The sequence below is a fragment of the Falco rusticolus genome, chromosome 13, assembly GCF_015220075.1.
Source record: "Falco rusticolus isolate bFalRus1 chromosome 13, bFalRus1.pri, whole genome shotgun sequence".
In the NCBI taxonomy this organism is placed as follows: domain Eukaryota; kingdom Metazoa; phylum Chordata; class Aves; order Falconiformes; family Falconidae; genus Falco; species Falco rusticolus.
Genome location: NC_051199.1, coordinates 507538 through 532321, shown reverse-complemented (window position 1 = coordinate 532321; position 24784 = coordinate 507538). Strand labels below are relative to the sequence as shown.

The following is a 24784-nucleotide window of genomic DNA, read 5'->3' as shown; positions in this document are numbered from 1 at the left end:
TGTGACAATTAGTACCGCAGCCCACCGGTGTTCAAAATGGTTGTAGGGTTTCTTTTTCTTTTAAACTTACGTAATACTCCTTGAAGAACCATTTTTGTTGGGTGTTATTTCTCATTAAAATATGTTCTTTTTTCTTGGTTTTGTTTTTTAGCTTCCTCTGGCTCTTTTAAGATGACAAATTCCGGAGATTCCTTTATAAATTTGCAGTCATTGACTTCCTACCAGAGCTCCCCAGTGGGAGCCAATGTGCAGTCGCAGGTCAGTAAGGAATTAAAAAAAAAAAACAAACCAAAAAACAACTAACCACCACGTACTTTCAGCAGCGAGATAAAAGTTAAAATCCCGTTTCTGTCCTTTATACGGTATGAAGAGGTTGCCCAGGGAGGTTATGGGGTCTCCGTCCCTGGAGATACTCAAAACCCAACCAGACTGACCCAGCGTCTGACAGCAGGGTTGGATTAGACAATCTTGGGGTGTTTTGTGGTTGGGTTTTTTTTTTTTAAGTAGATTCTCTTAATACCAGATAGGGGTGGGTTCTTCTGTCTCTGGCCAGCACTGGCTCGGATGCAAAACATGATTAGAGTAAAATTTCTCAAACGAGTCAAGAAGCAAGCCTGCTCAAATGCATCTTTTCTCTTGGAACTGGAATATTCTCTTACAGAATTAACTGATACCTAAATTAACTTACTGCTGGGTTTCTATCCCTTTTAAATATACATTAATGAATTGGTGTTTTCTCATTTTAGAGCCAATCTTGTTCCATGTAAGTAGAACTTAGCATTTGCGGTTAACAGTATCGTTAAACTAATTTTCAGCTTTCTGCTGAATTTCTAAATCCATCTGAATGGTGCAAAATCTGTTCCTCTGTCATAAAAGCTGTAGGTGACAGGTGTGATTCTAGGCTCCAATTCTGCTTGGTAAGGAACTAGCTGTAGTAGCTCAATTAATAGCAAGAACTGCAGAGAAAACTTGTCTTCCTGCAAGAAAACCCGCCCCTTATTTAAAGAATTTTTGGCCTGATAGGTGTGTGCCACGTACTACCACATTTCTTTAACCTGACTTTCTGTCCTTAACTGTTCTCATGGGGTGGGATCTCGTTCTAGATGGATTCCTTACATCATGTCATACACCAGACAGGAAGATACGACACAATTGTGGGGAATCCTTTGTATACGACGCAGCGCATAGATGTAAGATGTACTGAGGTATTTACTCACCAGAAACACAAGCTCTGCCCTGAGACTGTGGCACGGTGATCTGTGAATATAAGCTGACTTTTTATTCTGCCGACATGTCTGATGTGGGGATAGGAAAAAGCAGGGAAAGACATCTTTTAATACAAATACTTGACTTAAAGTTATGGCTTTGGTCACCAGAAAATTTGTGCGCTTCAGTTAATTCTTGCCGCAAGGAGATAGTGCTAGGAGTAAGAGTAACACCATAAAATCTGGGGAGGGAAGGGCGTTTTTTACACGGGGTATTTGTGGACCCTGCTTTGCCAGAGCTGATAAATAGTAATTTCCTTTCCAAAGCTCTGGTCCCTTGTAAGGTGGAAATGTGTAAAAACAAGTTTTTACAAGTAGTTTCTTAAAGGTTTTAATGAAATGTTGCATTTATTCTCCCTTCAGGCTAATGGCAGCTGGCAGGATGCTACCACCCCTTCATCAATCACTTCACCTGCTGGAGACCCTGGAAGTGTTAATTCGGATGCGTCTAATTAAGTTTTTAGGACCTATTGATGAGAGGAAAGAGGTCATTAGTGTAATTTGTCAATGTTGCTCTTTTGCCAATACTATTGTTTATACAACTTGACACACAGCTAATTACCTCAGAAAAACCCCTGGAACCAATAGAAGATTGTGATTACAATGATACCTCTCTACCTCTCAGCCTCACACAGTTGAGTTCTTTTTACTTATGCCCATTGGGATGTGAAATTGTTTTAAAAGAACTTGCTTCATTTTCCTAACCAAATTCATTTTTTAAAAATATGGATTTTATGGTAAGAATCTGAAAGTGTCTCTTCTAGAACTTGGCGTTTGTCTCAAGTTTTACAGCTTAAGAAAATTGACTTATTTTAATTTCCATAAAGTTTTTTACTATGAAATTTCTGTTCTAGTTGATAGCTACTAACAGTTAAACCCCCTGTATTGTAATTGTATGCGTTCTCTGTATTGTAATTTTGTATAGGAAAATAAGCTTTTCTTAACTAGAATTCATTCTGAGCTAATTAATCAGAACGTTGCTTTACCAAAACTCTCACTGGACTTTGCTCTCGGGTAGGACCTTCCATCCTGTGTCATTCCACATAATTCTTAATTTAATGTCTAGTGAAAAAAACCACCACAAAACCAATGAAAAAAAACCCAACAGCATCACCTGACTTCCCCGTGGATGATAGGTTTTTGTGCATTCCTGCAGCTGTTAACACAGAGTCCACCCCTTTCAGTTGAGATTTTATCAAAGATAATAAACTTCCAAAGCTTTTTTTTTTTTTTTTTTTTTTCTTTTTTTCCTCCCTTTTTTTCGCTGTATTTCCTGTCAGTTTTCCTCGGGCGGGGAAAAGCGGCGGCGCTCCCTCAGGGCGGGCGAGGGAGGGGGGGAGGCGCGCGGCGGGGGGGGCGGGGCGCGTTTCCCGCCATGCCCCGCTTCCCGGCATGCCCCGCGCCCAACGGCTGGGCGGTGCCGCCATGGCGGAGCGGGCGGTCAGCGGCTGCGGCCCGGCGGGGAGCACCGGGCCGGTTCCCGTCCCACCGCAGCTCTCCGGCGGCTCGCAGGAGGAGGTGAGCGCTGGAAGGAGGCCTGGCCCGGCCGGTGGGACGGCGGGGAGGCCTCGCCTCCAGCCTTGTAACCGATTTTCTCCTCAGCGTTCCCCCGGCGGAGCCCGCCCTGCGGCCGGAGGGGGAGCGGCAGGTAAGGGCCGGGAGCGGGGTGACGGGGCCGACCTGCGCCCCCAGAGGCTGGGCCTGCCCCGGCGGGGCAGGCTTGGGGCCCGGGAGGAGGATTTCCACGCTGGCGGGGGCCCCCGGCGGCCCGGGGAGGCTGTGGAGCGGTGATGCGGCCTCGCACCTCAGCGCTGCTGTAATAAGTAACTAAGGGTAATTTGCTGATCAAAGGGGTTTTTAACAAAAGGAATGATCTTGCTGCAACAGATTTGAGAATGTTTTGTCTGGCGAGAAAAGAGTTAACTGTTAACCATGAGGTTGGAGATGTACCTTCTCAAGGCCAATGTTAAACCATAATCTCATGTTACTATGACAACCTTTGTCTTCGTCTAGACTTTAGTGTAAAAATAGCTTAGTTTTGTAATATACAGCTTCTTGCTACGGGACTGAGAGCATAACTGTTTGCTTAAACCGGCCTTGAAGTTGAGAATAAAAGGGCTGTGTTACTTGTTGGAATTTGCGAGCCTGGATGGAGCTGTGACTCCCCGGCTGCCCAGTGCTGCTTTTGCTTTCCTGCCTTAATAAATACTTAGTGAATTTATTTCGGGTTCTAGTTATTTCAAATTCAACTATAACACTGCTGTTGCTCCGAGCGCAAACAAAGGTTCAGTGCGTTTGAATCCCTAGAAAAGACCCTTTCCCCTGTTTTTTTTGCCCCTCTTTTTACAACTATATCTTATTTGTCTCAGATTCTGACCCTGGAGAGGAGCAAGTGGATCCCAAGCAATTCCTAAAGCAGCCTGACAAAACTGCTGGTAGCAAGAACTCTAGTCCCCATGGGGTGACCAGAGCAGCTGTGAAGACATCCCGCAGAAGTCCCAGTCTTGGGAAAAGTACCTTCAGATTGAGTCCCTTAAGAAAGAGTACCAAGAGTGACAATATGCTGGGTTCTTTTAGCTTGTCCCCGAGACTGCTCATCACCACTCCTCAAGCCAAGCGTCGCTCTTGGCGTCGTTCGAGCCTGAAAGGCACAAGACGCCGAACGTCTCTGCCTCCCCTTCACCAAGATGTCACTGGTACAGCCTCCGCTTCTTCCCTTTATCAAGCTCTCTCGAGAAACTCGTAGGGCAGCCTGCAGCAAGTTGAGATTTGATTTTATGGCACAACCTTTAGGGCGATTAGAGCACAATTACGTTATTCCTAGCTAGTGGCCACTGATACCCGTGTTGGAAGTGGTCTCAGAGGTCCAGGGACTTGAGGATAAAAGGACATCCTGTGCTAACGGCTTCTGTAGACCAGTGGTTTGTAGTCTCTGCCTTTTTATTAGCATGGTGGAGCCTTAAGTGTGACATTTCCTCGTTAGGAACTCGCGTTTCTCCCTCTTTTCCCTGCTCCTTCCATAGCCTGCAAACCACGCTCCTATACAACAACAGCTTTTAAGTGTCCTTCAGGAAAATGCCAGCCGTTGGTGTGAATGTAATTGTTCTTAAATGATTTTGTTCTGATTTTTCAGAATTAAGCAAATCAATTAGCCTGGATCTGCCAGAGATAGACCGGCTTTCTGTGCTGCTGTTGTCCAGTTTCGAGGTAAGGTCCTCTCTTTTAAAAAGTGAATTATTTTTCCCTTGCCTTTATTCTGCCACTAAATGTACGTTCTGATTTGTATAACAGAGTTGTGAAATATGTGCAAGGGGAGGAGAGGCTCCTTTCTCCTTAACAAATCCTCCCCCAGACTTTGTCATACAGCTCAGGAAAGGGCTAAAACCTTCTTCTCCATCTTCTCTTAGTTTTCTGCACAGAAACTCGAACACGTCTTGAAGCAGACTGACGGCTTTAGCCATGAGACTTACAGAGCTAATGGTAAGGTGTGATACAGCATCAGTAAGGGTAATCCTGGGCTTAAAAACGTCGACCCTTCCCTAGCATCCTCTCAAAATGAAACTAGCTGTCTCCTGGAAGGGGTGGGTGCAGCAGAAAGTATGGGAAAGATGGTTTTTAAGCTGCTGTATGTGACCACGGTTTCTGGGAGGGAAGAGACGTGAACACCCTAAAGCCAGCAGTGGCCGCCGAGATGAGTTGTTTCTTTAGAAGCAGTGTAACTAGAATATCTAGAAAAACTATAAGGAATCAGAGCAGTGTCTGCAGGTTAGGTCACCGCTTCCTCTCTCAGGACTAACTAGCTTTCTAGGCAGTGGGTACGAGCACTGTTTTATTTTGTCTTTATCTCCAGTGCACTCGGTTTCAGAGGACTTGAAGCGATACATGCAGAAGCTGAAACGAGACGGAACGCTAAAGAGCTGCATAGAAAACCCTAAAGGGTAAGGGCTCACCCCACTCATCCCTTGCGGAGTGTAAGCGGTGAGTCGTATCGCTTTTGGGTGGAGAAACAAGTAGCCTGAGTACAAAATGGGTCTGTTGCCACGTACGACCTCGGCCTGCCCGCACAAACCTTCCTAACCCAGCTGTGTCAAAATACATTGGGTTCATTTAAACGTTTTAGTTAGCTGGCTTCCCCCATCCAGGCATCTGTAACAGAACGAGTGGGGAAAGGCTGCTGTGGAGATGGGCCAGCAGATTTTAGAGGGGGGTGAAACTTTGAAGTGGGAAGAAGCAGCTGTATTATCCCTTGGTACACATGCAGGATGTGGAGAGGGGAGTCGTCTGCAAGTCAAACCCACCCCAAATAAGATTTTGCCTATTAAAGTGGATATAAAACCCACGTGGATAACAAGGATCATACGGACAGCACGCTGGCCACGACCAGGAGCGTGTCCTCGTGGCCAGTGGGACCCTGGGGGCCACGAGGAGCGTGGCCAGCAGGTCGAGGGAGGGGACCCTGATGAGGCCACGTCTGGGGTGCTGTGGCCAGTGCTGGGCTCCCCAGTTTGAGACAGATGGGGAGCTACTGGGGAGGAGTCAGCGGAGGCTGCAAAGATGGTGAAGGGGCTGGAGCGTCTGCCTCGGGGAAGGGCTGAGCAAGCTGGGCCTGTGCAGAGGAGAGAACAGAAGGGATTTTACCAGCGTGTACAAACACTGTAAGGGCGAGTGTCGGGGGTGGGGGCAGGCTCTTCCCAGCAGCGCCTGGCCACGGGGCAACAAACTGCAACACGGGGAGCTCCACTGGAGTGGCAGGAAAAAAGTCTTTGAGGGTAACAGGGCACTGGGACGGGCTGCCCAGAGAGGCTGTGGCGTCTCCAGAGACATTCCCATGTGCCTGGCTGCCACTCTGGAGCCAGGGGTGGGATGTGCTGGGATGGGATGTGCTTCAGGGTTTTACTGGACGTGGCTCTGGCTGGAGCGGGGGATGGGATGATGGGATGGGCTCCAGCAGCGCCCTGCAGCCCAGCCCGTTCTGCATCTGTGCTTCAGGGTTTTACTGGATGTGGCTCTGGATGAGTCGGTGGCCCAAATCAAGGAATACATCGCCAGGTAAGAGCGACCGGTGCACAGCCTGGGACTCTGAACAGACGCCTCTTGGAATTTGGGGCAGATTTAATTTTTTAGCCGTTTTTCCTACGGGCCTGTGCCGTTGTCGAGCGTTACAGAGGGATCAGGCGTACGGCGCTGTTCTCCCCGCAGGTTCACTGCCGAGTGCCAGTCCTGGGATCGGCTCCTGCAGCGCTACCAGGAAGGTGCTGGAGAGATCTCCAGGTGTGGATCGTCCCCCTTCCCACATCTTGCAGCTCTTGGAAAACTGGACAATGCCGCGAGCTGTGCCTCACCGAGACGGTGTCTCTTGCAGGCAGCTGGAGGAATGCCAGCGGCAGGGGGGGTGGGCAGAGCCCCCTCCCCACCTCCAGACCTCCCAGGCCCAGGTCCTCAGCAGCAAACCCGACTACCAGAAGATCCTGGATGACCAGGAGGAAGTTTTTTGCTGCATGGAGCTTGTGGTGAGGTCGCTCAGCTGGTTTAGGGGGAAAAGATTTAAGCCCCCTGCGAAGGACTGAGTGGTTTTTGTCTTGCTTTTTTTTTTTTCAATTTGCAGCTCGACGAGCTCCAGCAAGCAGTGACGGTGCTGCAGACCTTCAGCGAGGACAGCCGGCTGTACCTCCAACGCCTGTCGGAGCAGCTCGGTAAGCGAGAGCCCCTCGGGAGTGGAAGCCTCCGTGGAGGGCTTTAACGGGGGTTAACAGGCTTTTTTCCCCTTCTCCTCTCCCCGTTCCAGCCGCCAGGACCTTCCGGCAGGTGGACAAGTCCCCCGTGCGCAAGCTGATCGCCGCCCCGCCGAGGAAGACGCTGCCGCCGGAGGGCTGAGCGGGGCGGGGGGCTGCGGGGCCGCGCTGCTGTCAATAAAGCCCGGTGCGAGCCGGGTGTGAGCCCGGTGCCTTCCCGGTGCCCGCTTTTCCCCGCGCTTCCGCGTTCGAAGGCGCCCGGCGGCCGCGCAGCCGCTCAGTGGCCGTCACGCACGTCAGTCAGAGCGCGCCAGCCAATCGCCGCAGCGGGCCAATAGCAGCGGGGAGGGGGCGGGGCTCCGCCAGTTCCGGGCCGGAAGCGGCGGCGATGGCGGCGGCGGCGGCGACCCCGCTGACCGGCGTGGGCTGGGCCGCTGCGCCCGAGGCAGCCCCCGCCGGTTGGACCGCGGTGGGTCCGGGGGGAGGCAGCGGGGGCGGGGGGCGCGGCCGAGCGGCGCCCGGGCTCCCGGTTTACGCCGCTCCGTGTGCCCGCAGATCACCGTTACCGTGGAGGGCGCGGCCGCCAACCTGGGCAAAGGCTTCGGGCACAAGGGCGGCGGGTACCTGTGCGTGAGCGGCGGCGGAGCCCAGGTGCGGGGGGTGGGCGGCGGGTGCCAGCCCGGGGGGGTGGGAGGGGGTGGGCTGTGCCCGGTCCGGCACCGAGGTCCCGTCCCGTCCAGGCGGCTCCCGGGCCCGTCGTGACCGACGTCCAGGTGTTGAGCGACCGGAGCCCGCAGCCCACCGGCTACACCCGCGCCCCCGAGTTCCCAGAGCCACGTAAGTCACCCCCCCGCCACGGTAAGGGGGATGGGGTGGCGGGGCCCGGTACCCCCCCCCCCCCCCAACCTCCTCCTGCCACCGGCTCCGCCCCCCCCCCCCCCCCCCCGCAGGAATCGGTGTCTCCCGGAAAAAACGGGTGTACGTGAAGCTGGTGCCACTGGACGCCGCCGAGACGGCCGTGTTTGACATCCAGCTGAGCTCCAAGAGCAAAGCCCTCCCGCACTACATGAAAATAGGGTAGGGGGTCCTGCCCCTCCCCCAATCCTCCCACCCCCGCCCCCTGCCGCCCCCCCACAAACACCCGCCGGTTTTCCGTAGGGAAATGGGCAGTTTTGCCATCTGGTGTAAAAAGGGGCCGGTTCCAAAGTGCAGCCCCCAGCCCGTCCCCAAACCACGGACCATCAGCGCCGGCCTGAGGCAGCTTTCGCTCCAGCCCCCCGACCCAAACCAGCAGTACGTCCACATTGGGGTGTTGTTTGTTTTTTTTAACCCTTCCCCAGTCTTACCTGAACCAGTCCAGAACTGGGAATAAAATCTGGCGGCTGCCGGTGCCCACCTCGTGGTTCCCATTCACCTGAGCACATCTCCAGCCATTAATTATCCTGATCTGCTACAGGTCACCAGCGGCTCGGTGCAGCATCAAACGCGCTTCCCAGCACCCATCTCTGTACGACACCTCCAACATCTACGGCCTCTCGGGTAAAGTGTTTCTTCAGCTAGAAGCGAGGAAGCTGCATGAAGCAAGCATAGCTGTCTTTAAGGAGTATTTTAAAATATACATTAAAAAAAAGGGGCTTTTAGCTGGTTCGCATGCAGCTTGTTGCTGCGCGGTTCTTCTCGGTGGAGCCTGGAATTGAGCTGCGTTTTCTTAAAAGACTTCTCCCCTCCTCCAAGTTATTTCTCGCTTGAATTAAAGCCATCACTGACCTCTTGCTCAAACTGTGCTGCTGAGGTGTCCCCTTCCACTCATCTGCTTTGCGTGGTAATTAATTATGTAGGAATTGATCAAGGCCTCAGATTGGAGTAAATGTATTTTTTTTTTTAAATTGTTTTCAGAGCCGTTCCTGTGATTTCCTAACGCTTCTCTCCTTTCTCTTCCCAGCTATGGACGGAGTGCCTTTCACACTACACCCCAAATTTGAAAGCAGGCTCATTTCTGGCACTAATGTGAGTTCCCTTATGCTGCTGTTCTTGGCCCTGCCTCCTAACTTGGCTGAATTAAGAAATTTTATGTTTTAATTTTATTTGGTTTTAGGTTTTTCTCACAGACCTGAATGTTAAGTCACTTGCCGATATTGAGAAAGAGGTAACAGGGCTGCTTCGGTCACGCACCTCTTGGGGGGGGGCAGCGGGCGCGTTCAGAATTTCTTAAATACCCGTGTCTCATCCTGACCGATTATTTTTTTTTGTTTTCAGTACAATTATGCTTTTGTAGTCGAAAGGACAGCGGCTGCCAGGCTCCCACCCAGCATTTGTTAGCCCTGGAGTCAACCTGGAGGATGTGAACAGCATCCAGCTGGGCTGAGCTGCTCCCTCTCTGCTTAAATTTCGGGGTACCCAAAGAAATGCAATCAGTATCTGATCATGGGAACTGCTTAAGGAGAAAAATAAACGTGTTTCTCTTCTCACTGCCAAAATATTTTTGCAGTGCTTTTGAAATAGAGGGCTTCGGGGCTGGCGCGTACGGCAGCGGTAACATCTAGAAGTTCTTGGCTGTGTGTGTTCTCCTACGCTTTGTCAGCACTACGAGTCTTTATTCTGAACATTACACCTCCTGCAAGGGTGTTTACGCTGTTCGTTGTGTCACAACTCCTACCCCTCGGCCTCACCTTTAGTTTGTTGCTGCTTTTACTCCTGCACTCGGTCCCACTGGCTATTTGAAACCATCGCAAAGCTTTCGGCCCTACCAAGGAAGTCCCAAACACGTTTTAAAATACATCGACTCTGGTTTTAGTTACCAAATTCTGTAAACGTTTCCTTTAAACGTTAGGGCAGTACAAAAGTCCTGCCAGTTGGTGGTACATCCTGGAAACATTAAAAAGTCAGGTCTTGTTTCACAGAGGTGATATCCACGTGATTTGGAAGAAAGCTTCCCCACGCCCGTTTTCCAAACAGGATCAGAGTTCCTGTCAAAAGAATTAAGGATGATTCTTGCGACGGTGCGATGCGGCCGCGGGTGCTGTCCTTCGCATAGCACTGCTGGGGGCCAGGACCTTGGAACCCGTTTCAGGAAGGCACTTTAAGTTTTGCGCTCCCCAGCAGGAACTGAAGAATTCGGTCCACTAACAAGGCGAGGAAGAAGTCAGCCAGCAACACTTCCGTGATCACGATCTTGAACTAGGAAAAAAAACACAACGCGTCGGTCCCTCCCCTTCTTCAGTTACTCCAGAGCCGCTGCCCCACGAGGCGCTACTCTGCAGCAACTGCTCCGCTACAGCCTGAACTTCCTCCTTTCATAAAAATGACTCCGTTTTCAGAAATTCACAAAATTCACAACCTGCTGTAAAAAAAAAAAAAAATAATCCCCAACGCTTCAGCAGGATCACTACCCTATCCTCTCCCTCGGAGCTACTCGGGCAGTCAGTGCTCCTGCCACCCTGCTAAAAACCTGAAGATGGGCTCAGACCTGTTCTCCCACTGGAAACCGCACTTAAAATCCAGTAGGAGCAGAGAAACGCCGCCTGCTCACCTCGGTAGGGATTTCTACCAAGCCGAACTGCTCGTTGAATTCTGGCGAAGAGCCTGTGAGAAGGCCCACGATGGCGAGTCCCGAAAGGACGATGCTCCACAGCAAAGGCTTGTTCTCCTGCAGGCTCTCCATGAAAGGATGGCCCTGAAACACCGCGGGGAGAAACCATGAGGCCGTACTCATTCAAACTAGGGGACGGGGTGCAATTTGCGACGGTTTGGGACACATGGTGCGAAAAGAGGGAGTTCCTCCCCGGCAGAGCACTGAGAAAACGTAGTTTGCAATTAGAGAATTTTGTATTGTTGCATCTTAATTACAAAAAACGCTTTGGTGGTGCTGCTGGAGATGCGACTTAAAACATGGCTTGCCTTGTAGTTGATAGCAAACGTGGCCATCTGCATCGCCATGGACATGATGTAGACTGTGCTGTTCACAAGGCTGGGCTCAAACTCCTTGTACAGATCCACAAACTCCTCTTGTCTGAAAGGAAAAAGCTGGAGGTCAGACCCAGAACACCGGGAATATTCAGTTCCCCTTGCACAGCCCTGCTGAGCCCAGTTTATTCCAGTTTGGTCAGGCAAAACCAGTTCCCCAGCAAGCATGCTTGCACGGGTAAGAGCGGAGCCGCAGAGGCTGCAAGCACAGGTCATCAAGGGGTTCTTTTTCACAAAATAACAATCAAAAAATTGGAAAGAAAATCAGTTTTTTGGGGCATTTTTCTTTATAACCTTTCCACTAATCCACCTCATTGGTGTTATTTTTTTTTCCCTTTCCATATGGGGACGGTAGACGTTGGAACCACAGCGTATCAGACCGTACTCCTGCTGGTTTCATCACCTCCCTGCCAACGTGCTCGATAGACAATTAAAAAATGTTTTTTCTGGATGTGTCCCACACATTAAACTCCTAACACCTGCCGTGCTTGATAAAGCGCTCACAGGAAGAGCACTGTAGTGAGGGAGGCTGCTCTCCACCCTCCCACGTAGCAGCAACTGGGAGAAAAACATTCCAGTGTTGGAGGGAGAGACTCTTACTTGGAATCGCTGCGTGCCTGGGCGCCGCGGTACAGGTAAACGAGGCTGAGGAAATGCACGAGGAACTGCAGCAGCACCGTCAGGACCGTGTAGAGGTTAAAGATGTTTGGCAGCGGACGCTCCTTGGAAAGCGTCTTCAAAGGCTGGGAAAGCAAAGCGAGCAGAGGTGCCTTGAATGGTTTTGACCATTTCTAGGCAGTTTTCCAGCAGGATCCGACTAACGTTAGTGTTTCTCAGGGAACACCTACAAAAATTGCGCTTCACGCGCCGAGGAGACCCACAGCTTAGCTGGTGCAGCAGCCTCGACCAAACCATTTATCCACATTCCGCTTCCCACCTCTTCCAACCTTTCCGTGTGGGGACAGCAGTCGTTGGGACCGCACCATTCCCATAACCCGAGCGAAGCTGCCTGCCTGCAAGCCCGGGATACTCCCTCACACAAGTGCTGGCCTTGGGAGCCTCCCAAATCCAGGGGAACAAAACCCCTCACCCCCTCCAGCCCTGTGGATTCTTAACTTATTGAAATCCAACAGCTTTTTTGGGGAGAGAGGCGCTCCTTCAGGCATCCCGGTGTGCCCGACATAGACCAGCCACTGTCCCAACCCTCACCTTCGACCTGGAGATGAAAAGGAAGCAGCCGGCCAACAGCAGACCCTGCAAAGTCGCCTGGAAATCACTGAACTTCACCCCTTCCAAGTAGAGGACGCTCTGGCTGTAAGCGAGGATCAGGGCATTCAGGGCGAGGATCTTGAACATCTGCAGCGTAGTCACTAGCGTGCAGCGACCTTGCTTGATCACGTGGCAGACTAAGGAGCAAGAGGAAGCAGAGTTTGGAAACCAAACGAAAAAACAAAATGGGTTCTGGGGCTTTGTCCCTCAGCCCTCTCCTTTTCTGAAGCAGTTAACCCCTCACCACTCGTGTCCCCATCCAACAAACCCGCAGAGGGTTGCTCCACACAAAAAACTGGCAGTGCCCTGGGGTTGGGGGGGGCGTTTCTCACCACCCCACGCCCTCTGTCTTGGCTTCTTTCCGATCTAGATTTATTCCCCTTGGGGAACGCGGAGATGCAAAGTTCAGCTCCCACCACGCACTTACTGCACTGAATGGAAGAGAGCTTGGAGGTGAAGGGGGCGGCAATGCTGGCGTCGCCCAGCTTCACGACGGGTACACGCTCCTCTTCCAAATCCTTCAGGACCTGACTGATCCGCTCCTGCCGGTGAATTAAAGATACAGACACGTGCTTCATCACCACAACCTGGATGGAAGATGACCTTGTGCTACCCCCTCCCACACCCCTGCTCCAAGGGGAGGCATTCATGCTTGCAGCGCTAACTCGATGGCTGGCTGGAAAAGCAGCACTTTCTCTGCCCAAATCCACGATTTCAGGATAAAAAGCAGAAAAGCTGGTCTTTTCCCAGTACATCCTGCCATTTCCAGTTCCCATGAATTAGCAGTAAACCAGAGGAGGAACAAAGAGCAAGGGTAAGTTAACTTTTAAAAATATCGTTACCAACCCTCTGGATAGCCATCTGCTCCTCTCTTTGGGACATGACTCTGTGCTTGGCACCACGGGAGGTGGGCTTCACAGTCCCACTCCCCATGGATGGCAGGGCAGGCCTCCCGTCACTGGGGCCGTCTCGAGATCTTTTCTTCCGTTCGGGCAGTCTCTCGGGAGCATTTGCCAGAAGTGCCACTCCTGTCAGAGTATAAAAAAAATTAGCTGCAGGGAAAAAGAGCCGTGATCCCTTCCACACAGCAGGAATCCCAACTGCTGTTTACACCCGGAGCCAGGGTGCTAGTTACGCAGGGACTTCAGAGATGTTATGCTTGCTAAAAGAAAGCTTGGGGGGGGGGGAAAAACCATATGTAAGGATCTTTCTTCCAGAAAAACGTGTTTGCAGCCAATTCCTGCTGGCACGCAGGCAGTGGGCATTCCACCAGCACAGCGATCCTTCCTCTTGATGTTGGTTTCTGCCACTAAATGATGTTGGGCAGATCGATCCCAGCCCTCAAAATACCGGAAAAATGAACACCGGTTTTGCATTTAGGAACGCTAGCCAAACTCAGCCGGGCACGCAGGAGAGTCCTGCACGCAGACTCACCCACGTCTGCGTGTTTCAGAGCTCCGACGTCGTTGGTCCCATCGCCGCACATCAGCGTGACGTAGCCCAGGCTCTTCAACGTAGTGATTACAAACTCCTGCGCAGAAAAGGGTGCAGTGAGCCTCGGCAGCCCGCGCCTCCCGACACGCTGCTGCCTGCACTGGGTTATGTGTCTTGGTCAAGCACACAGAACAGTTCCTGTTCTGCAGGAATTCACTGGTCTCACACCCAGGCTCCCAAAGCTTCACCTTTGGGCTGCATTTTAGGAGCACAGAGCTAAAACAGGCCGAAGAGCTCAGGACTCTCTAGGATAAGAACACGGCACATCCTGAGCTCTGGTTCTTGCTGCTTGCTGGCTCGGGTATCAAGAGAGGTGCTGCTGGGTATGTTCATTAGCTGTAAACAGCTTTGGCATTAATCAGGGGCTGGTATCTACGTGGCTCCCAGGCGCCACGCGAGCCCTGCTAAAGCTGCCGCTTCCTACCTTCTGCTTGGGCACCACTCTGGCAAACACCTGGATGTGCGGAATGAGCTTTAGCAGCTGCTGCCTGTTCACAGCCTGGAGGTGGGAGAGACCTTCCCCAGTGACACACAGGTCGTAACGCTGCGTCAGCTCTTGCAAGGAGGTGGGCGAGATGGGGAGCAAGACAGCGCCGTCGACGGACCGCCACTGCCAGCCGGAGTCTGGGAAGAGGGAAGCGCAAGCTGGATGTGAGCGTGGCTGAGGCGCCTGGCTGTGCGAAATGCTCCCAGCCACCACACAGACGCTGACTCTCGGGTTTTCAGCCCCTCAGCCTCATGGACACGAGGCCTGCTGCTTCTCAGGACAGTGCTGTGCCCACCTCCCACCTAGGTACGCTCCTCATGGGGACTGCCCTTCCCTGCAGTCAGCGACATGGCTCTTGGCATCCCTGGAAAGCCTCTGAACCTGCACGGCAAGGAGGCCTTCAAGCTGCGGCTGTTTCTGTTCTTTTGGTGCTTAGATAGCTCGCGTTTGGAGCTGGCAGAGCTCGCGTAGTACTCCAAGCCAGAGAAGAGAGGGGCAAAAGGACAGAGGGTTATCTAGGCTTCTGGAGAGCAAGTCATCTCCATTATCAGCACCAAGCAGCAGTGCTAATAGCACGTGGCTAACTGACATGATGCCCCAGCTGCCCCAGCAGGCCTTTGGCTGCCATCCTCCAAAGCACAGAAGAGTTTCCTGCATGGGATCAGTTACCTTTGCTCACAGGAGGCTGCAGAATGAGGGTGTGCTCCCTCCGGAGGAAATGTAGCTCCCGGGCCACATGGCAGGCGGTGAGAGGATTGTCTCCTGTTATCATCACTACCTGAGGGGAAAGCCAGAGGGGTCAGAGAATCAGTTCTGGGTGGGCAAGTGGGGTTTCATGATGAGTCTCTTTTACACTGAAAGGACTTCTGCCTAGCTTGGATGCTGGTGACATTCTCAATCAAACGTAGTGATGTGCAGCGCCCCGAGGAGGCTTCCTCCGAGCCGGGGCAAAGCCCACCGCAAAAATAACATCATATGCACGAGGTCTCCCTGCCTTCACCACAGCGAAGCCTTTGCCCTCACTACACAAAGGCTTCGGGTACGCAAACTCCACACCCCAAACACCTTGGCTACCAGCAAGGCTAAGATGCTGCTGACGCTTACGTGGTGTGACGCGTTTTGGATCTCCCTGATGACAGCTTTGGAGTCAGCTTTGAGAGGGCAGGAAACCACAATGAATCCAACAAATCTAAGATCACACTCCAAAGCTTCCCGCTTCATCTCCCGCACCTGCCAAAGCAAACCAGTAAGGTGTTACCTGCTGCTTTGTGGCAATCCCCTTTTCCAGCAGGTGTTTCCTTGCAATCAAAGCACCAGCTAGTGCCCCAAGATGCACAGAGCAATGCTAGACCGTCCCCAGCTGCTCTAGGAGACAGCCGCCTTCGGCACAAAGCTCCACTGAGGCAGCCCTGAAAGGAGTTACACAGAAAACAGGTTCCCGTCCCCAGATAAAACCAGTTTCACAGCTGAGAAGTTCTGTGGTAAGCCTCTTCAGCTGCGACAAGAACGCACCCTGCTTTATACCAACAGGGAAACAGAAACATCGACGAATAACGGACAGGAATTCAAAGCTGGGAGCACAGGGCAGAGGCTGCCATCTTCCCAAAAGATCCAGATCATAAAAAACCCAACAAGGTTACAGCAGTTTGGGGCAACCACATCCCAAGAGACCCCCTCTCCCCCTCTTCCCCAGCCCTGCTCACACCGTCTCCGTTTCCTTTAACGGGAGCTCGATTCCAAGGCTTAAACACCCGTACCTGCTGATGAGTGAGGTGACCCAGTTCTTTGTAGCCAAGGGCCAGCACTCTTGCACCCTCATGCGAAATTTCCGTGTGGACAGCATGGTAGTTGCTTGGGCACTGAGACAACTGGAGAAGACGTGGGGAAAAGCATCGTATTAACACAGTTTCAAGCACGTTTCGGCATTTTGCATTAAATATACAGAGAGGGGGGGAAAAAAGGCACCTTTGGGAGGGTCCCTCACCATCAAGGGCGAAAGAGGAGATTCCCCCAGGTTTAGCCCTCTGTGGTCAGCAAAAGCATCAGGGCCAGGAGCCCCCGTGGCGAGATACTGGGATCTCACTGGGATTAGACTGAAACTCCCCAGTGGAGCCCGTTTTCAGGCATGGGATGGCTGCACCGTTGGGCGGGATGTAACGCCTACATCCCTCGGGTTCCAGGCTTGGCAGGGCCAAGCAGAGGCGTAAGGGGACGAGCACACGTGCTAACGAAGGCCCTTCCTCTCCTAGAGAGATGCGCTCACCATTTTGTGCAGCGTCTCTGGGGCCCCTTTCACAGCTGCAATGTAACAGAGATCAGTCGAGCCGATCTTCTCGTACGACGCCAAGACAGACATTCTTTTCAGGGCACTGGCAAAATGAAAGCGCTGGTGAATTTTCAGTCCCTGAGTTTTAATACTTCTGGGGAAAACTTTCTCATCTGGAAACAAACAGATCAGGAAATCCTGAAAGGTTTCTCGGTATCAAAAGCAACACCCCTCCCTTCAAGGTCCCGAAGGAACCCATAGGTCACTGAGATCACGCCATTTTCCTCTCTTTAGATAAAAGCATACAGAGCTGGAAATTCTCATGCCAACAGGCAAGGGAGATAGCGGATCAGAACACCTGGGTGCGTTAGGATAACAGCTGCACAGCAGGCTGAAGGTGCATTTATAGCAAATGTTCTCATCGGAGGTAAAAATCCAGAAGGAAAAACACAACAGCACGGATTTCAGCGGGATATGTAACACAGTATTTCCGAAAGATTTCTAACGTTCGCTGTCTGCGCGTGTGAGAGACAAGAAAGCAGAGCAGAAAGCCTCCAGAGGGACTGCCCGCAGACCTCGCTGAAACCCACGCTGTCACGTTTCCACTGCTGCGACCTGCGCTACTCGCACCCTGATTTTACTCCGTCTGCGCAAGCAGAACTGGAAGACACCAACCTGAGCCTGGCAGCTGCAGAACGCAGTATCTGCAGGCCCGAGAACGGACTTCTACTATTTGCTGTCCCTCAGACACAGAGTACAAGGATTTCCACCGCCCCAGACCAGTCCCTGGGATCATACCGGATGCCATTCACTCCGTGCAGAAAGCTGGCATGAGGCATAGGAAATCTCCACAGACTAGGTAACGTCACGCTCAGAACAGTGTCATCGTTGTCACCCTCCCCTAAAAAACCCACCCCACACCCCCCAGCGCATGTAAACGGGGCTCGGGAGGAGGGAGGAGCTGGAAACAGGTTTTACCTTTGGTCAGGGTCCAGTCCACAGCCATCAACATCGCCTTCTCCAACGGATCTCCCACTAGCGTCCCATCATCCAGCAGCACAAGCGAGTGGCAAGTAGCAATGGCTCGGTGGGTTTCTACAGGAATGTCAGACACTGGTGTCACTTCCTTCCCATCCCTGCAGCATAAAAAAAAAAAAAAAAAAAAGACCGCCCTTGTTAACAGACCCATTCACATTATCTCAGACAAATCCTGAAAAATTTTTTTTTTCCCAGCCAAAAATTCCTACTCTAATATAGTAAACAGCAGAGCTTCTCATGGTGAGATCAAAGCCGTAGGAAATCTGGCGCTCTCTCAAGTGCAAACACTGCCAAAGCCCATCATTTTTGCCAGTCCTCCAAAGGAAACTTGATTCAAGCAGAGCACTCGAAGAAGAGGCCTGAACTAACACACTTAAGTAACTGCACAATCGAAGGACTTGGCTGCCTGTCTCTCTGCCGCGGCATCGACCTTCAAGCGCAGCTCTGAATGGCAGCGGCACAAGGTGGCAGGATGCTGCTACAAGGATGAGCAGCGAAGAGCTCGGTTACACAAAAGCCTGGGGCAACAAGCTCCCCCAGACAATTAAATTCACAAGTCCCAAGCCCATAGTCGTTGCCAGAGAGCAACAACCCTCTTCTCCTTCCAGTTCAATCCACATCTTTCACTCTGAATCCCCAGTTCTCTTCTCTTCCTCACTGGAATGTGATTGCACTCGTGCCTGAGGAGCTCCCACAGCGCCCAAAGCCTGGACCACAGCAAATCACGTAACAAAAATCACCCAGGACCTACCTGAGCCCAGCCACTCCTCTCACTACCAGGTGATCGCTGGTTAATGTGCCGGTTTTGTCAAAACAGCAAACTTGAACTTTGCCTGCAAAGGGGATGCGGAAGGGCTCCGTACAGTACACGTCTAGAAGAAGAGAGGAAATTCCATGAGAGATCTGCCATGACAGGACGCTCGGTGGCTTTAATCACAAGACAGGAGCTCTCAGCACAGTGCTCTGATAGTTAACGAACCCAAACCTCCCTGTTCTGAATTGTGGCAGTATTTGAAACCACAACAGCCGCCAAAGCCATAGCAGCGATGCAGCCCAACACCAAATTCACTGACCTCCATATGCCACGGGTAGCAAGCTGCTCAAAGCAGAACCGCGAGGCTGCTGAGCAAGCAGTTCCCTCCTACACTTGCTTTAGGACCCACTTCAAAGCTCACAACTCCCAAGCATTTTGGCCTTTAAACCCCCTCACACACACCAGCTCCCAAACCCACCCCATCCCCGCGTAGAAACAAGAGGAAGCTACAGTCATTACACTCTCATTTCCTCACTGATGTCCCCACAGTTCCAGTCACAAGAGAAGTTCTTTTTTATCTCTGTGTTTAGGCTTGGTACTTACAGAGCTTGGCCAAGGCGATGAGGGAGGTGTTGACAGCCAGCGAGAGCTCAATGGGAAGTTCAGGTGGAACGACCGAAGTCAGAATTAAAGTACACTCCAGGAAAAGTTTGTAACGGTTCCTGCTGGGATCCTTGGTGCCTACGGAATGAGACGGGAGAGCTGTATACCTCCTCATCCTCAGACTGGGTGTGCCCCAGGGAACTTGGATGAGTACCACAGAGGAGCTCACCTACCGAGGAAGGGCTGTGGGAGGGCAAGAAAAGCAGCATAACGGCAGCGGAACAAGAAGGCAGGATGCTACTGCACGGAGGAGCAGCAGAGAGCTGTTCCGTAAAAACCTGACCCTACAAGTCCCCCAAGACAATTAAATTCACAAGTCCTGAGCCCGGCGTTGTTGCCAGAGACCAACAACCCTGTCTCCTTCCAGTTCAATCCACTTTATCGCTCTCGGAATCCCCGAGCGAATCTTCTCAGCGGTGCGGGCCCCTACACTGAAACAGTGGCGCAGCCCAACCCAGTTATTGTGACTCCCAGGAATTACGTCGACTGCCCTTCCCACAGGCTTTGGTGCAAGTCCTGTGCAGAGACCTGGAAGAGGCAAGGAAAAAAAATAAATCTCACCTTCAATCCAGACGTACGCTGCAGCGGCAATGGCGAACACCAGCAGGAACAGGATGAAAATGAAGGTCTCCAGGTTATTGGCCGTCACTCTCTTCACCCCAAAGAGGATTGTACGCAGCAATTTCCCCTGAGAAATACAGCCTTCAATGCAAGAAGCTGACTCTGCAGCATGCAGTGGTTCGTTAAAAATGTGTAATGCATTGGTTTGTTAAAAACACGCACAAAACCCATTTTTAAAAATACACTCTGGTGTTTTGGGGCCAGAGCCTGAGAATGATTCCCACGTCTGTGATCCTCTTATTAGGCAGCAGCCTAGAGTCACTTATAATTAGTAACAAGTTTGCAGGTTTTTTAACAAGTCACTGGAGTTGATGATTTCGTTGAAGCAGCCTTCAATTTTCGATTGAAAAAGCTCGTGTTTGTGGCTCCAGTCTTTCCAGACACACTCAGAAGCCCTTTCCCAACATTTACCATTATAGAAACAGGGATAACCAGAAGCTGTAGTATAGACACAGCGTGGCCAGTGACAGCAGGAACCCCGAATCCTGACTGCTGGGCTTCCACACCGAACATCAGACTACTTATCCGACCCACAGAGACCAACCTTATTTATCCCTGTCCCAAACAAACAAGTAATTTTAATGCCCCGATTTATATTTCCCCCGTCGCTGTACTTCGTAAGCGTTTTCTGACTGCGGAGGGCTGAGCAACACAGCCAGCACCATCGACAAGACGGGGACGAGAAGGCACGTCCACAATGTACCTGAGATGTGTTGAAGCCGGTTCGCAGAGCATATGCCACACACCCGCTATCAACAGCTGGAAGAGGAAGGAAGACGGTAAGTTTAGGGCAAATCTTGTACAGGTTTACCACAGACAGAATAAACTTGAAGCTACACCCTTCTCTTACAGGAGGACGTAGTCAAGTTCAACAGGACATCACAGCAGCCTAATAATCAAAATAAACTGGCAGTGACAGGGCCAAGGAGACTGGCTCAACGACTCCCTCCAGAAGTTTTATCAAGCCCCCTAAAATCAACCTGCGAGCGTGCCACACGCTCGTCTCTGAGGAGATTTGCGCAGGTACGTACGTTTCAGTCCTGTGCTGGCTTTCTGGGGCGGGATGTGCTGCACCACTTTTGTTCCCCCAAATATGATGTGTAAACGGGAATCTGTCTGCATGTCCAAGATGTGCTCTGGATTGAGATCTTCCACAGGCTCCTGCGGGACAACACTCAGCCTCAGAATCACAGCTGTAAACAAGTACACTTAAAAGTATTCTCTTCTGTTCTTATCCCACGAGATGCTCTCAGCTTCACTTCAACCAAAGCCTGAACCGAATCTAGACCTTAACACGCCATTCAGCTCCGATCGGTCTGGGTTTAGAGCCTGGCATCTGTGGGAATGCTGGTTTCGGGGGACTAGTTCACCCCTGGCACACTGAATTCAGCAAGGGAGGCTCCGCAAGCATTACTTTCTCATTTTTAAGTCACCCACTGGCATAAAAAAAAGGAAGACTCGGGGCTTTGAAGTGCTTTACACCCATTCCTCCTCCCACCTCCACCCCACCAAAGGAATCCAGACTGGGGAATGTGTAGGAGAGCGATGCCATGCCCGCACGATGGAGTTCAGACCCAAAAGCTGGAGCCATTGCCAGACAAAACAGACTTTTCTGTTTCTCATTTACCAGAGACCATCAATCACTGACAGAGAGCTGGTAACAAACAGACTAGGTTGCTTGGGCCGGCATTCACGCCAAGGGATGACTTTGCATTTTTACTTTTCCAGGTTACGACAAAGGGACAGCACAGAGGACATTTCTCAGACCTTCATCTGCGGCACAGACTCCCCTGTCAGCATGGCTTCGTCTACGATACACCTTCCACGTAGCAGCAGCACATCACACGGCACGAGATTTTCATGAGGAGATCGGCCTGCAATTAACACGTTAAATCTGAGAAGCAGCTCAAAGGGAGAAGCGACTGCTGTTTGGCTACTTCCCTGGCAGGGCACAGCTCTCCTTCAGTTTAGGAGATTCCTAAAGCTTCAAAACTCCCCATGAGCTGCTGAGTTTACCCCAGCACGTACCCACTCCCTGACCCAAAAGGGTTTGAAGGTTACTGGGTCTCTAACTGAAACCAAGAATGTTTAACATCAAGTCACTGGGTTCTCACTGCTGTTCAGGCTTCGGAGACCGCGATCACAACCTGGGGTAACACAACCTTAAAAGGGAGAGCAGGGTTAGGTGCCAGGCCCTTCCCCTTTCCGTTCGAGGAATTTATTGTCAGGGAACCCTTCATCTTCACAGTCCTAAGCTGAAGAATCTGAGGCCGACTGATGCAGGGATTTACCTTTCTTAAAGGCAGCTAGCAGGTCTAATAGATTCAGCCCAAACTCTTGGACCCTTGAGTTGTGACACTTACGAATCAAAGCCCTCAAAAGCACCCCAGCCAAGACCTAATTAATATACCTAATTCAATTCACCACACCAGAAGAAATCAGATTTTAAACAAGCTTTTGATTACAACCATCACGCAAGTCATTACCGATGGAAACGATATCCCCTGGAATAATCTCATCGCTGGAAATGGGGCGCCACTTGCGGTTTCTGTAAACCTGGAGGGGGGGGAGGAAAAGCACTTTCAGCAGCTCTGTATGTGTCAGAAAAGGATCAAAGAATGGGAAAAAGGAGCAACTAATCAGTTAGAAGACAGCTACAGCAAAAACTTCCTGCACAGTTCTCTCCGGTTTGGATTACCTGGATCATGTAGGGCTTGTTGCCCATTTTTCGGATCTCCGACATGTTCCTCATTTGCTGCTGGACCAGAGAAGCTTCAAACGCAACCAACATGGAGAGGGTGAAAACACTGTAATACCAGTATTCATCCAAGCACCACAACCCCACACAGAACACCTGTGGAGAGAGCATGACACGGGAGTTATTCTGATCCCTCTCAGAAAACAAAAGCTTCAAGTTCCAGGAAGCTAACTTGGTAAACGTTGAACTGTAGCAAGCCAGAAAAACAGAAAACCACAGTACAGCCACTGGGGAGAAAGAGGGTTCCTCCCAGAAGTAAAATTGATGTTACAGTGCAAGATCAGCACTTGCTCTCGATTTTAGAAAGCTGCCAGCTGATTTGTGGCTCTCAGGCCAGGATTATAAGGAATTCTCTCGTTCTTTAGCAGGGAGAAGTATTTACAGCTCTTTTTGTTTGTTCATTTTACCTGAAAGATGAAGAACGGAGCTGTAGCTCTTTCTTTAAAGAGTTCCAAGAACTCCGGCACCACCATCTCAGCCCTGGGAAAGAATCGGATTGTTATTAATCTGAACATTCCAGATTCCCAGCAAAAGCCCAACCCAAAAGCCACCTGCAGCCTCTGGCGTCAAACCACGCTGTACTCCAGAACGTCCACAATCTCCCTATTTTCAATTACTTTGATTCAGTTAATTTGTTATACGTGATTAATTTCCATCTATAGCCCACCCCGGAGAAGACCCCCCCAGCACGCTACCGTTCTCCGTTTTTGAAACAAGTGTCAGCAGTAACTGAAATCTATAAAGCAAGGCTAGAAATGTGGTTCAACGCTGGGATACCGTGGCAAAGAGATCTGCACCTGGAAAACTTACTTGTTTGTACCGTATTTCTTCTCAGCTGCTCGAATATCTTTGTCCTCCTGATAACCTCGGGCATTCTGGTAGTAACAAAGAGGATGTTCCACCGGGAAAGCTACAGGAAGAAACTGTTTCTTGCCATCTATCTCATAGGAGTATTTGATTTTCTGAAATTCAAAGGAAAGAGCCTCCTGCCCATCCTCACCCTGCAGAGAGGGGGGAAAAAGAACCAAAACAAATCAGTTGAACACACAGCAAAGGCTTCACTCCACACACAGTTGGGCCTGAAGAAGGAAAGAAACCCCAACCCCTCACGTATCTTGTCATTGTGTGATTCTTCTTGTGGTACGTGTGCCAGGAAACACCGTGCTCCCTTTAACATCCCCACTTGTGACTGACCGCAGCCGATTATTCACTAATTACTTAAATTAAAAGCTGAGGAGCTGCAGGCTTACGCTGTGGCAGCTCCCTGGCCCATGACAAACATCAGCGCTGCTCCCAGCAGCAGTGTCCTTACCTGGTCTCTGTGGAGTGGCACTAGTTCGACCGATCCGTTATTGGGGGTTGGCACCACTTTAGCCAATGTGGCTTTCTTAGGACAAGGCTCCTGAAACATAAACGAGACACACGTCATCAAGCAGATCCCAGGCCCCGAACTTCCCCCAGTCAAGAGGGATTCTGGCTGGGATGCACTAAACCGGGCCAACCACAGAGGCCTTTGCACTAAACCGGGCCAACCACAGAGGCCTTTACAGCCGGGTGCTTTTGTGGAGCTGTTGTTAGAATCAAAGACATTCCAATTATTGCAGTCCATCCCCAAAATCACACCCTATCGCTAAAGGACGTCTATTCAGTCCTTCACTTGCACTTGAGGCACATACAGCTGCCAGTAAGCAACTGTAAAAACGGCAACCAGCTGGTCCACCGTCAAAAGACGGCGGCTCGCCACCAGCAAAGGCAGTGGCCCCTGTGCTGAACACCCGCCGCATCCCAGGCTGTCTGTGCACAGCCATGCCGCTGGTTTCCCCAATGCCGCTTCGGGGCTGGGGCCTGCCGAACTCTGCCACCAGCACGCCGCCATGCTGCCCAAGCCCAGCTAAGGGGAGAAGCGTTGTGATGCTGAGCGTCCCCTCACCGTCTTCCTCAGAAACATCCCCTTATGGACCGCACGCCCCCACGCCTTCAGCCGCCCCCGCACGCCTGGAGAGCCCGCAGGGCGCGGTAGGAGCCTCCCGGCGCTGCTCGGGGGCAGCCCCCGAGGGGTCGCCCGGCCGGCCGGCCCCGCCGCACCGGCAGCCCCGGGACTCACCCGGACGCAGGTGAGGGCGCAGTGAGCGTGCACCGACCACAGCCCCGAGAGCGCCGTCAGCAGGTGGACAACGCCGATGGCGGCGAGCGCCAAGAACGCGGCCTCGGGGGGCGCAGGGCCCGGGCCCGCTCTGGGGCCGGCCTCCTCTTCCTCCGCCACCGCCACCGCCTCCCGCCACGCCGCCCACACGCGCGGTCCCCACAGCCACAACCAGGCCGGGTAGAGCCCCGCCACAAACGGCAGCACGGTGCCGTGAAGCAGCCGCGGCCGCCGGCGGTAAAGCGTCACCGACAAGACCAGCTCGTCCAACGGACCCGGAGGCGGGCCGGCCGCCGCCATTTTCCGACAGACCCGCAAACGACCCACTTCC

General features: G+C 51.8%; 3 protein-coding genes and 2 long non-coding RNA genes across 11 annotated transcripts in view; 3 read left to right on the top strand and 2 right to left on the bottom strand.

Moving 5' to 3' along the window:
* The window catches only part of PBX4 (PBX homeobox 4), a 13989-nt gene extending 11499 nt beyond the window's left edge, over window positions 1-2490 (top strand). The window contains exons 7-9 of one of the 2 annotated variants that reach the window (XM_037407469.1): window positions 152-258; window positions 1104-1190; window positions 1629-2490. In XM_037407469.1, the coding sequence (XP_037263366.1) occupies window positions 152-258; window positions 1104-1190; window positions 1629-1721 (287 nt within the window). In that variant the 3' untranslated portion in view covers window positions 1722-2490. Of the gene's footprint in view, window positions 1-151; window positions 259-1103; window positions 1206-1628 lie in introns of both variants that reach the window. The other variant, XM_037407468.1, reaches the window with a different exon arrangement.
* Window positions 1-8447, bottom strand: part of LOC119156995 — a 12431-nt gene extending 3984 nt beyond the window's left edge. The window contains exon 1 of the long non-coding RNA XR_005107341.1: window positions 8344-8447. This is a non-coding gene — a long non-coding RNA (uncharacterized LOC119156995). The remainder of the gene's footprint in view (window positions 1-8343) is intronic.
* MVB12A (multivesicular body subunit 12A) lies at window positions 2649-9474 on the top strand. 5 transcript variants are annotated; one of them, XM_037407470.1, is made up of 12 exons: window positions 2649-2783; window positions 2868-2913; window positions 3635-3961; window positions 4399-4472; window positions 4673-4745; window positions 5116-5203; window positions 6255-6314; window positions 6465-6536; window positions 6628-6775; window positions 6871-6958; window positions 7051-7184; window positions 7553-7648. In XM_037407470.1, exons 1-11 carry the CDS (start codon window positions 2658-2660, stop codon window positions 7137-7139), a joined length of 1191 nt encoding a protein of 396 aa, XP_037263367.1. In that variant the 5' UTR covers window positions 2649-2657; the 3' UTR covers window positions 7140-7184; window positions 7553-7648. The 5 variants fall into 5 exon arrangements, 4 of the variants coding, with proteins under 4 accessions (XP_037263367.1, XP_037263368.1, XP_037263369.1 ...); XM_037407471.1 differs by lacking the exons at window positions 2649-2783; window positions 2868-2913 and adding an exon at window positions 2923-3098; XR_005107338.1 differs by lacking the exons at window positions 2649-2783; window positions 2868-2913; window positions 3635-3961; ... (6 more) ...; window positions 6871-6958; window positions 7051-7184 and adding exons at window positions 7334-7466; window positions 7738-7834; window positions 7948-8074; ... (3 more) ...; window positions 9093-9143; window positions 9254-9319.
* ATP13A1 (ATPase 13A1) lies at window positions 8457-24784 on the bottom strand. Of its 2 annotated transcripts, XR_005107337.1 has the most exons (27): window positions 24415-24784; window positions 23623-23712; window positions 23121-23311; window positions 22718-22790; window positions 22251-22406; window positions 22039-22108; window positions 21320-21426; window positions 20584-20713; window positions 20256-20311; window positions 19493-19619; window positions 18872-19009; window positions 18266-18386; window positions 17455-17612; window positions 16474-16649; window positions 15968-16078; window positions 15315-15440; window positions 14880-14988; window positions 14148-14347; window positions 13664-13760; window positions 13076-13257; window positions 12657-12771; window positions 12170-12366; window positions 11561-11703; window positions 10895-11006; window positions 10527-10670; window positions 9796-10174; window positions 8457-8568 (listed from the first exon to the last, which is right to left on the bottom strand). XR_005107337.1 is itself a non-coding variant. In XM_037407467.1 (26 exons), exons 1-26 carry the CDS (start codon window positions 24751-24753, stop codon window positions 10064-10066), a joined length of 3579 nt encoding a protein of 1192 aa, XP_037263364.1. In that variant the 5' UTR covers window positions 24754-24784; the 3' UTR covers window positions 9764-10063. The 2 variants fall into 2 exon arrangements, 1 of the variants encoding a protein (XP_037263364.1); XM_037407467.1 differs by lacking the exon at window positions 8457-8568 and having other exon boundaries at window positions 9764-10174.
* On the top strand, window positions 20221-21376 carry LOC119156994. Its single transcript, XR_005107340.1, has 3 exons — window positions 20221-20331; window positions 20405-20575; window positions 21281-21376. It is a non-coding gene; the product is annotated as an uncharacterized LOC119156994 (long non-coding RNA).